At 43.6% G+C, this 13,792-nt stretch overlaps 2 protein-coding genes across 3 annotated transcripts; one reads left to right on the top strand and one right to left on the bottom strand.

The window, feature by feature from the left end:
- The first annotated feature begins 221 nt into the window (after window positions 1-221).
- Window positions 222-8,096, top strand: NSMCE1 (NSE1 homolog, SMC5-SMC6 complex component). 2 transcript variants are annotated; one of them, XM_042827936.1, is made up of 8 exons: window positions 222-303; window positions 1,277-1,420; window positions 2,708-2,829; window positions 3,351-3,428; window positions 4,002-4,148; window positions 5,094-5,210; window positions 5,882-6,002; window positions 6,445-8,096. In XM_042827936.1, the coding sequence occupies exons 2-8, from the start codon at window positions 1,303-1,305 to the stop codon at window positions 6,510-6,512; spliced, it is 771 nt and encodes a 256-aa protein (XP_042683870.1). In that variant the 5' UTR covers window positions 222-303; window positions 1,277-1,302; the 3' UTR covers window positions 6,513-8,096. The 2 variants fall into 2 exon arrangements, with proteins under 2 accessions (XP_042683870.1, XP_042683869.1); XM_042827935.1 differs by having other exon boundaries at window positions 233-303; window positions 1,261-1,420.
- KDM8 (lysine demethylase 8) lies at window positions 7,602-12,931 on the bottom strand. Its single transcript, XM_042827934.1, has 7 exons — window positions 12,476-12,931; window positions 12,208-12,374; window positions 10,666-10,798; window positions 9,839-9,880; window positions 8,889-9,038; window positions 8,007-8,099; window positions 7,602-7,918 (listed from the first exon to the last, which is right to left on the bottom strand). The coding sequence occupies exons 1-7, from the start codon at window positions 12,929-12,931 to the stop codon at window positions 7,754-7,756; spliced, it is 1,206 nt and encodes a 401-aa protein (XP_042683868.1). The 3' UTR covers window positions 7,602-7,753.
- Between the last annotated feature and the right edge of the window lie 861 nt (window positions 12,932-13,792).

A 13,792-nucleotide genomic window follows, 5' to 3' on the forward strand; every position in this document is an offset into this window, starting at 1 on the left:
GGACCCCTCCTCTCCGTTCCGCCGGGCTCGCCCACTGCCCCCGCCCCCGCCCAAGCCCCCGCCCCTCGCGCCCGGCACAGCAGCGTCTGCCGCGGCCGCAAGGGGGCGCCATCACAGAGCTCGGCTGCAGGGCGCTGCCGAGCCGAGCCGAGCCGAGCCAATCGATGGCAGGAGGCCGCGGCGATCGCTGAGCTGATCGCTGGAGCCCGTGCGCTCTTTCAAAAGAGAACGGCCGGAGCTTCCGGCGGGCCTTCACGTCCGCCCTGGAGCCGCATGGAGCGCGGAGCAGCAGCGCGCAGTGCTGTAAGCGCTGGAAGTGAGGGGTGCGGGGGGCAGCGGGCGGCGGCTCTGACCTCGCTTGGCCTCAGAGCCCCGTGCGGGCGGGGCTTCCCGGTTCGGTCCGTTCGTGGTCCCGCGGTGCGGGGATTTCTGCTGCTTTGTTCGTCTCCTTGGTCAGAGAATGCCTTGAGACGGCGTTACTTCGGTCTGATGTTTTTCCCAGCAGACACTGGGGAACTCTCAGCTACAAAACAGTTTTTCAGTGTAGTCGTCACCATTAGCAGTGCGTTTTTTGGCAGCGATGAACGAGAGCTGCGTGCTGTGCCTGTAAATCCACACCGTCCCCACTGTTGCCATCGCCTCTGCTGAAACACCCCAGCAGTGCCTCTGTGCCACAGCCTCTGTTTGGTCTCCATCGATGGTCACCAAGTGGCCATGAATGGCGGTGGGCACCGTTTTTTTCTGCACGGAGAAATTCAGCTCCACTTGTTTTGCTTCATCCACCCTTCCACGTCAGATGCCGTTGTGTCAGAGTGCCCCTCTGCTGCTGTCTGTCACACGGCAACAGCATGTCATGGGATGTTGGTGGGAAGGTCAACCTCTGCTGCCATCCTGAGCCACCTCTGCAGTTGTGGGCTGACATGATAAAATAGGAGGCATGACTTTTGGAGCAGCCCTCATACGAAGGATTTTCTGTCCTAAGTGAGATACGCTGTAATTAGACAATGTCTTTGGATATGTGGCAGGAGGCAGCTGATGCAGAGCTATGCAAAGTGTTCTACAGATTAAAAGTGGTAAGGAAAATTAGTTGGACTTCTTTTGCATCCTTCCCTTAGAGCACTGCTCACCATCTGTGTTTGGAGAACAAGCGGGGAGATCTGCTTTTTAGCCCTAGTACTTGGGGAGTTTAATTGAAATACATGTGCTCATAATGTGCACATTATCGGATAATCTGTTAATCTGCATGTGCATTAATTGCAGTTGATGTGTTCTGCAGCACTTGAAGCCTGGAGGAACATCGCCATGGCAGCTCAGATGTCTGATGCTCATCGACGGTTCTTGCAGATCCTGATGTCACATGGGATCATGGAGGGAGCAGAGGCCAGGAAATTACACAGGCGCTGCTGTGAAATCAGTAAAGGTGGGTCTTTCTTCTGGAAAGAAATGTGGGGAGATGGGGGAACTCTTCTTTTTTTCATCGTGCAACTTGTAAATCCTTGCGTTTCTGAAAAGTGTATGCTGGCTAAAAAAAGCTTCAAAACAATCCAAAAAACTTCAGTGGTGTGAGTTTTCTCTTTTTCCTAAGAGTTAACAAACAGAGCAAAACAAAACCTAACGACAACACTTTTTTTCTCTGGTTATGTATTTACAAGAAATTGACAGTGATACTCAGTTAATGGAGAGCACAGTACTCTGTGCAAAATAAGCAAGCTTAGTAGCTGGGTTTCAATAAAGCACATTTGAATAAATGGTTTCTGATCCAGTCAGTTGGTACAGCTTCCTGAACAAGAACTGTTTTGTAGGTGAAAGCTGTGCATTCTTGCAAATATTGAAAGGCATTCTGAGTCTGGGATTGTAAATAGATTTTCAACAGATCATTTTTGATCTACTGGAACAGCCATTCATCTCAAAATGTTACAAAAGAGTATTGGTCTGTTATCTTTTGCCTTACCCTTTTCTAGAGCTGTCATTAATTCTCACTGATCTTGATTAATGCAGTGTTTCTTGCTGGGAGGTGCCAGGCAAGACAATTTGTCACAATTTTATGTATTTCAATATTAATCTATTATTGCTGTTTAATTGTCCATTTATGGAGTCTTATTATAAATAAGACTAAAGAGCTTGCTGGGCAGGAATGTCCTGAGTGATGTTTTTGCATTGTAACATACCATACAGCACAGCGGGGTTTTGTGTTTGGGGCCTTCAGTCTGATGCTGTTACACTGGCAATTGACTTTTATAGTTGCAAACAGTATAACTGGTAGCAGTTTTGAGATGTCAGTCTTTCTGAAGTTATGAGCTGTTATTGAATGCTCAAAGTCAACAGGAATTTTGGCACTGTCATTTTTGTTTTGGATGGAAACTTTGGAGAATGTGTGCTATTGCTGTGCAAGCATAAGCCACAGCACATGCTTCTGCACAGTGCATCTGAATTATGTGTTTGATAAAACAACTCATACTGTTTCATTTGCTTATGGAGTAGGACACAAGATATTAACAGTGTAACTACAAAGCTACAGTGTTATCAAAGAAACAAGGAATTTGTTGTTGGTAAGTTAAAGAAATTAATTGTATTGTGTAATTGCACTTAATGGCCTGTTTGAATTCTGCCTCAGAAATTGCTAGCAATTTCACCTAGTTTAAGCAGATTAAACATAAAAAGGTGTTGTTTTTTTTCCTTCCCTCAGTGTTTTTTTTCTTATTTTCAGTCTACTGTGCACAAGATAAACTGGATGATTTCGTCAGTACCATCAACAACCAGCTACAGCCTTTGTTCATGCAGATCCGGAAAGGAATGTCTGAAGTTGATGGGAGAACGCATTATGCCTTGGTAAGTACGAGGTGCTGCCATCTCGTGGTTGCAGCTTCTCGTAACGAGTGCACGCATGGGCACACCGCAGAGATTCTGCCACGTGTCTGATGTAACAGCAGCCATTCAGTCATGTGTTGATAAAAGCGCAATAAAAGGTGAGTAAACCGGGCAAAGAACTGGAGCTACGTGTTATCTTTGGGCGTTAGTAAAGCTGATTTATCTAGGATCCTTCCTTACAGTGTAATGCAACTGCTACATGACAGCATGCCAGCATGAGCTGTGCCCTCAGCATGTCTGGACTTTTTGTGGGGCTCTTCCACTGCCGTGCTGACAATTGCTGTGGAAACTACTTGTAGAGCAGGGAACTGGGAAGATAAACTGCCAAAAGTGTGGGAAGGGAACATGGCAGCAAAGCCCATAACAGCACCTGATTTATTTAGCAGGAACAGCCTCTGTCATGGCGCTTAAAGAAATGACATTTCTTTTAATTTTAAGATGATGTATTCCTAACCCCGGAGAATCTTTTTTTTCTTTGGTAGGTGAACATGGCAGAAACTGAAATTACTAAGATGGCATCTGACTATGCAGAAAATGAACTAGAATTGTTCAGAAAAACAGTGAGTATGGCTGATATTGGTTAGTAAATAACGTCGTTTGTGAAGGTACTCCCTTAAAATGAATGGAATTCTGAGATGTGTTTCAAGAATTAGTTGCCATCTTGCATAACTTCACTGAATTTTATCCTAAATGAAATGGGGCGGGGAGGGAAATGGGAATATAACAAGTAATGGTTCTCCTCTTGAAGGGAATTAGCTTTTTTAAATTTTGCATTCTAATTTTTTTTTTTTTAATAAACGAGAAAGAGAGGTTATTTACTGTGCTGGGACAGCTGCTGAAGTGTCATCCAAACTGATACTATTCAGAATCCACTCTGCCAGTATTGATGTAGCACCTATACAGCTATGTTTGTGCTGCAGAGATGGTGTTGTCATGGCACACATTACTACTAGCACATCAGCTCTGCTTTCTGCTCTGTGATGATGTGCAGCAGGAACGTTCCCAAGGAGAGAATCTCTGAAAATTGGCAATGTATGCTTATGTTCAGATGCTGAAAAAGCTGTACATTACTATAAGGTGCATCTATCTAATTGCACAGTCTTTGTAGTAACTGAAAGTATTTCTTTCTATAGATGGACCTAATCATTTTATCAGAAAATGGCTTTGCCTCTTCTACGGATATTTTAAACTGCGCTGACCAACTGAAGACAAAGAAAATGAAGAAAAAGGAAGCAGAACAAGTGCTGAAAATTTTTGTGGATGATAAGTGGCTCTCTGAGGTAACTGCTTTATCTTTGCAAGTGTCTGTGCTTTAACAGGTCCAGATGTTGTTTTCTTATGGATGTGGTGGCAGAAGCCGGAGATGTTCATAAATGGGTGAGGGTAGAAATGGTTCTGTGGGGGCTATGGTTATTGTTCCAGTCAGTGATTCTTACAGAAGAGCTGGTCCATTTACAAGCAAAAAGTCCTTGGGTAGATGCATGCATGACAACGTGGTTTCTGTTTCTTCTATCTAAGCTAATGTGTGCATCTCTATTACAACACAAAAGGCATTCTTTGTACAAAACAGCATGGCACATTTAAAGCTTGCAGCAAAAGCTGGGGAAGGCTCTTCAAGGGTGATCTGTGCCCTCAGTTACATTTCAAATTGCCTCAAAAGCAGTAAAAAATAAAGTGTTAAAAACTCCTGAAGTGGAAACACACCGGCTGCTCTGCGTGTTATGGAAAAAATGGAGAAATTGAGATTAGTTTTTACCATGTGGAATACAGCAATTGTTTGCCAAGACAACTGTGACCTGAGTCTCTTTTCTCCCGGCTGTCATCACATCATAGATTTCCATCCTGCTGCCACCCATTTCCTTACATTAGAGAGATTTAGCAGGGATTTTCAAAGATACCTGCTGCTCAGATTTTGCAGAAAACTGGAAGTTCCACTGATGTGCAAATGAAGAGTCTGCTAACGATATGCCTCTAAGGAGAGCATACTTGCTCATCTGTACCTTTCAGGGACTGTATTTGTTAGAAGTGTGACTATTGTTATGATCCTCCTCTGCCTCTTCAAAAGCATTTTGGCTGTGTTTTATCAGTGTAAGAATGCTTGTTTCATGATGGCAGAAAAAAAAACTCTTTAATGTCAAGTACTTGCTAGTACAAGGTGGTGAGAGAGGTCCAAAATGAAGAAAGGAACTAAGGGATATTGCTAATCTCAGTTGTTGTTTCCATAGAGAGATGGGGAATATACTCTGCATACTCGCTGCATAATCGAGATGGAACAATACATTCTCAGCACCTATCCAGATATAGCAAAGAAGTGTAATATCTGTCACAGCCTTGCCATCCAGGTAATGCATCTGATTACCTCAGTATCTGCAAGTGGATTCTTGTCACAGTGGAAGTTTGAGACACTTTCACTTGAGTATTAGGCAGGCAGTGAAAATTCCAGTGTTGCAATCTGGTAATATTACTCACATTTATAATATAATACAATGCAGATTAACTGTAATCTTCCATATGACACATATTCATCTTTGGTTGTGGGATTTTGGTTCAGGAATTGACCGCCATGGACTTCAGAATGAACTTATTGATACACACTTTACTAAAGCACTGTGTGTTGATAGCTGGCAAGTTTCTAATTTGGTTTTGCACAAGAGATTACAACCTGAACTCCTGTTCTAGAACTTTTACATTCTCTTGCTCCTTGCCCTTGAATTTTCTCTTCATCTTCCCACCTAACTTCCTTCCCTAACATTACTTTTTCCTAATTGCTCTCCTTTACTGCAGCCAAGCAGCTCAGTATTCGTCTTTCAAACTAAATTATGTCCACATAGGTAAATGGCATTTCCTAGCTTCCAGGAGAATAATTCCTATTATGTTTTACCAGCCTTGATTTCTGAGTGTCCTTCAACTGTATCTTTTGAACTACTGTTAGGTATAAACTATCGTTTATTTGTAGCCTTTTGTGACAGAGGGGCAAATCAGAAAGCTTTTCTAGTAACACTTCTGATTTCAGAGCCAAGCGTGTGAAACCTGTGGAACTGGGATGCATTTACCTTGCATTGGAAAGTACTTCAAAACTCAGTCTAAACCACGGTGTCCTCAGTGTAATGATTTCTGGCCTTATGAGATCCCAGGTACCAAGTAACATCTTTTTTAAAAGTGTAATATTTAAGGATGGACTGTGATATTCAATGGCACTGCCTGAAATGACATAATTGTAGCTGAATATTGGGTATTTCTGACTTCAGTTGTGTGTTTCTAAGTGAACCATACTCAGGCAACACTGAGCCCTGAAACTGCACAGGCTGTCCTGTGGTCATTAGCAGATCCTGTGCGTACTGTTCATAACAGCACTAATGTTTTGGGGGATGAGCAGGAGCACTAAAACTTTAGGAAATACTGAGTTTCAAAGAAAAGCGCAAACTCGTTCAAGAATTCCTCAGTTTAACCAGATAAATTGGACATTCTGAGCAGGAACACAGGAACATGTAAAGAACTGTAAAAATCTGGAAGTCATACCATATCATCCTTTCTTTTTTGTGTGTCATTAACTTTGCTTTTTTCCTTTCTCTGTAGACAGGAGTCGGATAGATTCCCAGTCATCATCAAAAAGAGGGAGCAGAAGAGAGCTTCAGTCTTTGTAGCTTCAGCTGAAGTTAGCAAAACTTGCTTTTAGTGATTTTTGTTTTCCCATTCTTTGGCAGAATAGCCAGACTGCACTGTATTCAGTAGTAACAATGCACTGTTAAATGTATTTATTTTTTCTAGAGTTTTAAGAAACTTACAATAAAACTGTCTTTGACCTTCCTGTTTTTCTACACAGTTATGCCCAGACAACTTCCTAGGAGGTGGGTTTGTGTATGCAGTTCTCTGTATTTTGGGCTGGCAGTCTCAGTGCACGTTTGTGAACAAAAGATAAATGTTTTTGCTCAGTCCTGAATGCTGATTTATGCAAATGAATTATTATACAAAGCCTTTCTCAGCCGCTGTACTCCATATTTGTATGGTTTCAGTTGCAAAACTGAGAATGAAACCTGTTATTAGAACCACAGGGCTTGTAAATATTCCTCAACCAGTTCACCTATATAACATTTTACATGGTTTTCAAGTAGCTGATCACACAGCACTTCAAGGTCTCTGCTGAATCCCTGATCAAGGCCTGGCTGGAGCCTGAACTTCAGGCTTGTACCATTGCTCGTTTTTTGTCTCATGTCATATGGTGAGGCCACAGGCAGATATGTTCAAGAAAAGATGGAACTTTTCCACTATCAAAACCAGTTACAAATTTCAGCTTAATCTACAAAGCATTAAAAAAAAATCTAAAGATGATTTTTTTTCCCACTGGTTTTTAGAACTAGTACTTCACACTGTTGTTTTCTGTAAAGATGCCTTATCCTTTTAAAAGTGACTTGAAAATGAAACAAGGACTAAATGTTGCTAGATACTAGCGTGGAGTGGCATTGTATCTTTTCCTTGGCAGACAGCAGAGTCTGCAGTTCAGCTGACTCTTGATCAAAACATAATTAAGCTTTCGATTATTTAATTGCAGTTAACTATTAATTAACTTAGTTTCATAGTCCTTACACTCAACTTTTTCCACATAGGAGACTGGTTTTTTTGTTGTTTATTTTTCCCTCCAGACTATTGAACCTTATGGCGACCCAACAGATGTTCTTTAGAAGGTTATATTAGAAACATCCACAAAAATAAAGTGGTAGCATTTATCCACATTCTTTAACCAAGCTGAAACAAGGAATTTTTATTTATAGGGAGAAAAAACAGTCTCATGTTTAAATAGAATTGACTTCTGAAGCATACCAGATGCTACTTTTCAGGATCTTTAATTGCTATTACAATACTAATAAACGTTATTCTTGCTTCAGTGCTATGACCACCAGAAACTGACAGAGAAGCTAATATCAAGAGATCGTACATAGTGCCAGTATTTAACTGGGATAAACAGAACCTGTCCAGGCATCAGAATACAGGACTGAAATGCAGCCTTTCTGAAGTTGGGAAATTTTGTTAAGTCAGGATCTTCTACATCGACCTGTTTAAAAACAGAAACAAACAGTGTTTACTTAAATACAATTAGATGAACTAACATTACTGAACTAACATTCCAGATGATTATTTACCTGACTGGTGTTGTGAAGAAGTTGGCTCTCATGTGGGTACAGATTTTCTGAATCTTGTGGTGAATAAAGACGGATATATTTTCTTCCTAATACCTGTATATATTGCAATATAAATACTGTATACTTTTAATTTATATTTATATAAAGTATATAAATACTATCAATTTATATTCCAATAACCTCTATATTATTGAAAAATGACAAGTTCAGTTAATTAGCAACCAGTCTTATTATACCATACTGTGGGCCACAGTTAGAATTTCAGCAGTAAAATAGACCTGCTTACTTACAGGTGGCTGCAGTACTGCAGGTGTGGCCTCATGAAGGCAGAGCAGATGGGGACAGTCACCTCCTTTGTCTTGCTGGTCACCCCTTTTCTGATGCAGCCCAGCTTACAGTTGACCTTCCAGGCTGCAAGTGCACACTGCTGGCTCATGTTGAGCTTTGCATCCACCTGGATGCATACTTGAGGTGCATGTAGTCCACCTCCCCTGCTAGAGCACATTCCCTAGAATAGGTTGCAAAGTGTCCAGATGGGTTCTGGGTTTGGGCAGTTTGTTCCAGGGCCCTGTCACCCTCGCAGTACTGAAGATTTCTGTTGTGTTCATCTAGAACTTCCTGCGTCCTGGTTTGCCTGTTGTACCTTGTCCTGTTGTGGGGTACCACCAAAACCTGGCCCCATCCTCCTGACACCCTTTAGATATTTCTAAGTGTTGATAAGATTCCCTCCCAGTCTTCTCTAGGCTGAAGTGTCCAAGGTCACATTCTCCATCCCTCAGTTATATCTCAGTTTGCCTACCATCCTTGTCTGTCATACACATTATAAGCATTTTTTTCTAGCTATAGCATTAAAGGCTTGTGTAGAGTAAGTAGAATACAGACCTGGGCTAAAAAATTTTGCTGGGGATCTTGATGAAGAGGTGAGATAGTGCCTGCTGGCCCAAACCATGCGTTAATGGTGATGTCATCTTCTTCCCCTTCCCCCAGGCAGCAGTAGTCAGGAATACTGATATCCTCTTTTAATTCTGGGATCTACTCCATAAAGACATGAACGTTAGAAAGGGTACCTACTGACTTGCAAAAAGTGTAGTTTGTAGAAGAGAGTAACAGGGCCTGACACAAAAAACAAATGGCCTTGTCCAGCTCTGGCAGCTGAAAAGTAGCTGGGTTGCTGGGAATCTGTAGGAAATATCCTCACACTTTCTGTTCTAGTGGATTCTGTTGGAAGGAGGTGGGAGAAATAAAGGAAATTCAGAGACTCTTTGCCCTAGAAGAAACCAGGGAAACTCAGGGAATAAGAAAACTACAAGAATATGTAGTTTGCTGTTCAAGGAGAAGGTAGCAGTTATCTTCTATACACTCAGCTTGCTTTTTATGTGATTCTTTTCCACATTTCCCTCCAATCATAGAATCATTAAGGTTGTAAAAGACCACTAATATCTCCTTGTGCTACTGTCAACCCATCAGCACCATGCCCACTAAACTATGTCCCTAAGACCTGATTTCCTCTGGTTACCTGAAACGACATTGCAGAACATGGAGAACATATCAACACTGAAGTTTGTTTCCTATTCAAACCTCTTCCCTGACTAATGTATAATTTGGAGAAATGCTGCTTTCCAGGCGGTATCCCTGTAAGCAAATGCTACATTGTACCAAAACAGCCCTAAAACTGAACATCCTCACCCCCCAAAGGCTTTGTTTCCCACTCCTTTCAGCCAAGCAGAAAAACAGAATCACCCTACACCCTTCCATCACGTAGAAATGACATTCTCAGAGATTTGTCATACAAAGGCACTTGACTACAGAAAGAAATACTCATGCAGTTTTACCTGATCAAAAAGCTGGTGCTGGGCAAGGTATCCTACGCTGTTCTGACATTAAAACATAGGAGGAAAAAAAAAAAGCAGTGACATATGGGGTAAGACTTGGTCATTTACATACAGTTAAGTAGAATTTACTTGTAGGCAAGATCCATTTACAGTCTACAATTGCTAGTAGTTGACTAGTATAAAGAGTCTTGTGAAAAATATTTATTTCTATACCGAAATTCTGAAAGTGTGGACAGATCCCCACAGTTAACAAATCATCTAACTTAAGATACTGGTAGAAACATAGCAATAACGATACGGAGTCGCACCAGTTCTTCAGTTGTCAGTTCTACGACAATACTCTGCAGAGCTGCAGCTGCGCCCTGCTGGGACGCAGACTTGTTCACCTCTGCTCCCCACAGTCACCTTGATATTCCATTCCAGGCTATACCATAGACAAATTTGTAATGGCACACGGTCCCTCCTGCTAGAAGACTTAAACAGAAATAAAGTTCCAGATCCTCAGCTGTGAAAATAAACAGCTATTTGACAGCCAGTCACCTTCTTAATTTTTTGCTGGTACACATGAATTTGGGTCCTGCCAATAGATCTCACTGAGCAGTTTAATAACTGTGAGGAACAATGCTGCTGATTGAGGAGGAAAATTAATTCCCTTATCTTTGAACTTCACCATTCAGGCTTTTGGTGCAGAAATTCCTCTATTCCTCAAATTTCAGCTGTTGTCCATTTGATTGTACATGAAAATACAATCTAGCTAATCTAGCTGTTGCTAGATTCTGTACCAGTAGATGCTGTTTTTGGAAATGAAAAAAAAGAAAGTAACAGACCTCATTCACAATATACTGGCTGATGAAATCATTGACGGTCATGAGCTTCTGAGACCATTCCTCATCTGTGTACCGGGAACCCAATTCTACAGGGACTGTGCGGCACCCAGCGACCTGACAAACATAGTCCACGCTGAAACAAAAGGAGTTCCATCACACTTCTGTTAATTCTTGTCTTAGTGATTTTGAATGAGAGTAGGACAACCAAGACCAATCTCTGAAAGTAATAAAACTCTATTAAAGTGAGTTCCTTTCTCTAAAACCAACCAAGCAGTGGCAAAAGTCTGCAGAAACTGACCTAACCAGCAAGAAAACAAGTGGTCAGTTTTGTATGTAAATCATGCTACATCTGCCTTGCTTTGCTTTAAAACCTTGTTTTTCTCTATTAATTATCATTTCCTTACCAGTGAAGATGATTTAGGCTGTTAGCCTCTCCTGACTACTGACAGCCAAACTTTTTTCTGCTTGCTACCAAGTTTGCTAAACAACATGCTGTAACTTTTTCTTTTTTTTTTTTTTACCATTAATGCTAGGTTAGCTGTGAGTGCCAAATTTTAGGTGCTAATAACATCCACTCTGGCAAAAATCAGAAGAGTTCCTCTGAAGAGTAATCCATATCCCTTCATTTACTGTGATTAGTAGCTATGTTAAAAAGTTCTTCATTGTAAGTGTCTGAAGAATGGAGTGCCTTGGCTGCAAAAAAAGACTAAGACATTTCTGAAATAATAAGGCTATATAATGCACATATAAATATACAACTAAAGTTATATTTTATTACATATTTTCTATGTACCATCTATGTACCATCATATAACAAAAATCAACTAATGTAGACTTTATCATTGACTGTGGAATGCAAAAATGTAAGCAATTTCTCAAACTATACCTGAGTGTTTTGTACCCTTTGGAGAGGGATCATAAGCTTTATCATAAATATTTCATTCTCAGGACTGGAAATGCTGGCACCATTGCCTACATCAAACCAGCACCACAATATTGTTATTGCTCCTGGATGTGGTTGTTTGAAACTCAATGTTCAAAAATTGCTACTCGGCAAAGATCATACCTGTGAATCAAAAAGCCAGTTATGCTTATTCATACTCACTCTGAAATTGAAGAGCAAGCTCTGAGATGTAAAAATCACTGAGAAGTGAGTGTCTGATGGAGGCCAACCCACTCGAAATGTGAGTAAGTCTGCTGGTACAGCTGGCAATTCATACTTGCCTTTGGCTTCCAGTAAAACAAAGGCAGTACATGAGCACTGCATCATCCCCTGTACGGACGGGCTGGACACAACAGTCAGGATCTGACTGCCCTGGCACACGGCAGCCCCTCTAGCATGAAGTTCTTAAGAGGTTTGTGCCATCTGATTTCCAGCATCGACGAGGAAACGTTCAAAGAGCCGAGAAAGAGGCTCTCAATGCACATCGCTCCAGACAGCACCCATCTATGGAGGTGAGCGCTGCATTATGAACACTGCAGTACCCGACACAAAACCGATCCTGGCCCTCATCAGGACGCGGAACAAGCACTTATTCTCACCTCCACTTCTTCATGCACGGCCAGTGGTCAATAATCCCCTCTAAGACGACGGGCTTCTGCGGAATCAGATACTGGTCTCGGAAGCGCTCCAGCGAGGGGCAGCGCTCGTGCGGCACCGCATCCTCGGGCCGTACAGCCGGCGCCGGAGGGGGCTCAGTCCGCGCCCTCTGTAACAGAACGCCGCCGTGGAAACGCCGTCAGCCCCTCACGGCCACCGAGGAGCCCCGCGGGACACCGGGCCGAGAGGAAGGCGGAGCACGGGCGGTACCTTGGCGCCGCCCGGGGCCGCGCTGCGCCGCTCGGCGCGAGGCAGGTGCGCCTGCAGGAGGCGGACGAGGCGGGCGAGGACGTCGTCCTGCACGGAGGCGCCCATCAGCAGCCCCATGTCGCACAGCCGGACGGCGGGCGCCAGCGGGCGGCGGGCGGCGACTTCGGCCAGTGCCCCGAAGAGGCAGCCGTAGGCGTAGACCTGCCGCCAGGCCTTGCCGACGTCCCGCCACGGCCCCGCGTTCAGCTTCTCCCACGCGTAGTCGCGGACGACGTCGCCCAGCCGCCGCAACGCCGCCTCGCACGGTGGAGCCGCCCCGTAAAGCAGCGCGCGGGCGCGGAGCAGCAGCGGCGGGACGCAGTCGTCCACCTCTCCGCTCAGCGCCAGGCTCAGCCCCTCCTCGGAGTCGGGCAGCAGCGCCCGCACCTCCTCCCACAGCCCCGCAGAGCCCGCCATGGCACCGCAGCGCTGCTGGGCATGCGCGGGAGAGGCGGGGCGGGGCGGGGGGGGGCGGAGCTCAGCTCCTCCGGGCTCTGAGGGCGGGAAGGAGCTGGCCTGCGGCGGGGTGCTGGGAGCGACTGTGCGTTGTGGGCAGTCTGCCTCCAGAGGAGGAACAGGGCGTTAGAGCGCCATGGGCTTTGCCAGCTTTCCTGCTGCAATTGAGGGTAGACCAGTTTTAACGGAGTGCTTTTATGGAGTGTTTTCGTAAAGAAGATGATGTTCCAAGGTAAAACTATGGAAGTTGCATTTAAGCATATGGCATTTTGTGATACTTTTATGACCGTCTCGTTATTATATAAATCCTGTATCTTAAGTGGTATTAAATCTGTGTACTTCTCATTAAGGTCACGGCATAGCTTGCTATGAGGCTGGTATGATTGACACATCCAATTTTTGGTTTGCCTGGGCCTCACTGAGTGAAGAGGATTTGTCACAGGCCGTGTGTGCAGAGGCCATACAGAAAGTAGTGCCTCCTATCTGCCTCCATGGAAATGACAACAAACACAGAGCCCAGTGACACTGATAGTGCAGATTCTCAGCTACAAAACACTTCAACACAGTCACCACCACCAGCTGTGCATTTTTTGCCAGTGATGAGCTAGAGCTGCATGCCATGCTTGTAAATCCATACCAGCAGAGATGCCCCACTGTTGCCATCACCTCTGCTGAGGAGGGTGCAAGGGTGGAATTAATCTTTAAAAAGTATGGATGGAGGTCATCTATTAAAATAAACATTATATGATAGGCCTAGAATTTCTGCTACAAAAGCTAGTAGATTTTCATCTGGAATTTAAAGTTGATTTTATTAGTTTGTCC

The sequence above is a fragment of the Centrocercus urophasianus genome, unplaced genomic scaffold, assembly GCF_019232065.1.
Source record: "Centrocercus urophasianus isolate 14NV4802_14NV808 unplaced genomic scaffold, USGS_Curo_1.0 seq_29, whole genome shotgun sequence".
Classification (NCBI taxonomy): Eukaryota; Metazoa; Chordata; class Aves; order Galliformes; family Phasianidae; genus Centrocercus; species Centrocercus urophasianus.

Coding starts and splice junctions, on each gene's coding strand:
- NSMCE1 (XM_042827935.1), top strand. CDS start 274: ATGGAGCGCGGAGCAGCAGCGCGCAGTGCT. Junction 3,429..4,001: donor TAGAATTGTTCAGAAAAACA/GTGAGTATGGCT, acceptor TTCTTTCTATAG/ATGGACCTAATCATTTTATC. Junction 6,003..6,444: donor CTGGCCTTATGAGATCCCAG/GTACCAAGTAAC, acceptor CTTTCTCTGTAG/ACAGGAGTCGGATAGATTCC.
- KDM8 (XM_042827934.1), bottom strand. CDS start 12,931: ATGGCGGGCTCTGCGGGGCTGTGGGAGGAGGTGCGGGCGCTGCTGCCC. Junction 9,881..10,665: donor GCCAGTATATTGTGAATGAG/GTCTGTTACTTT, acceptor TTTTAATGTCAG/AACAGCGTAGGATACCTTGC. Junction 7,919..8,006: donor TTCTTCACAACACCAGTCAG/GTAAATAATCAT, acceptor GTTTTTAAACAG/GTCGATGTAGAAGATCCTGA.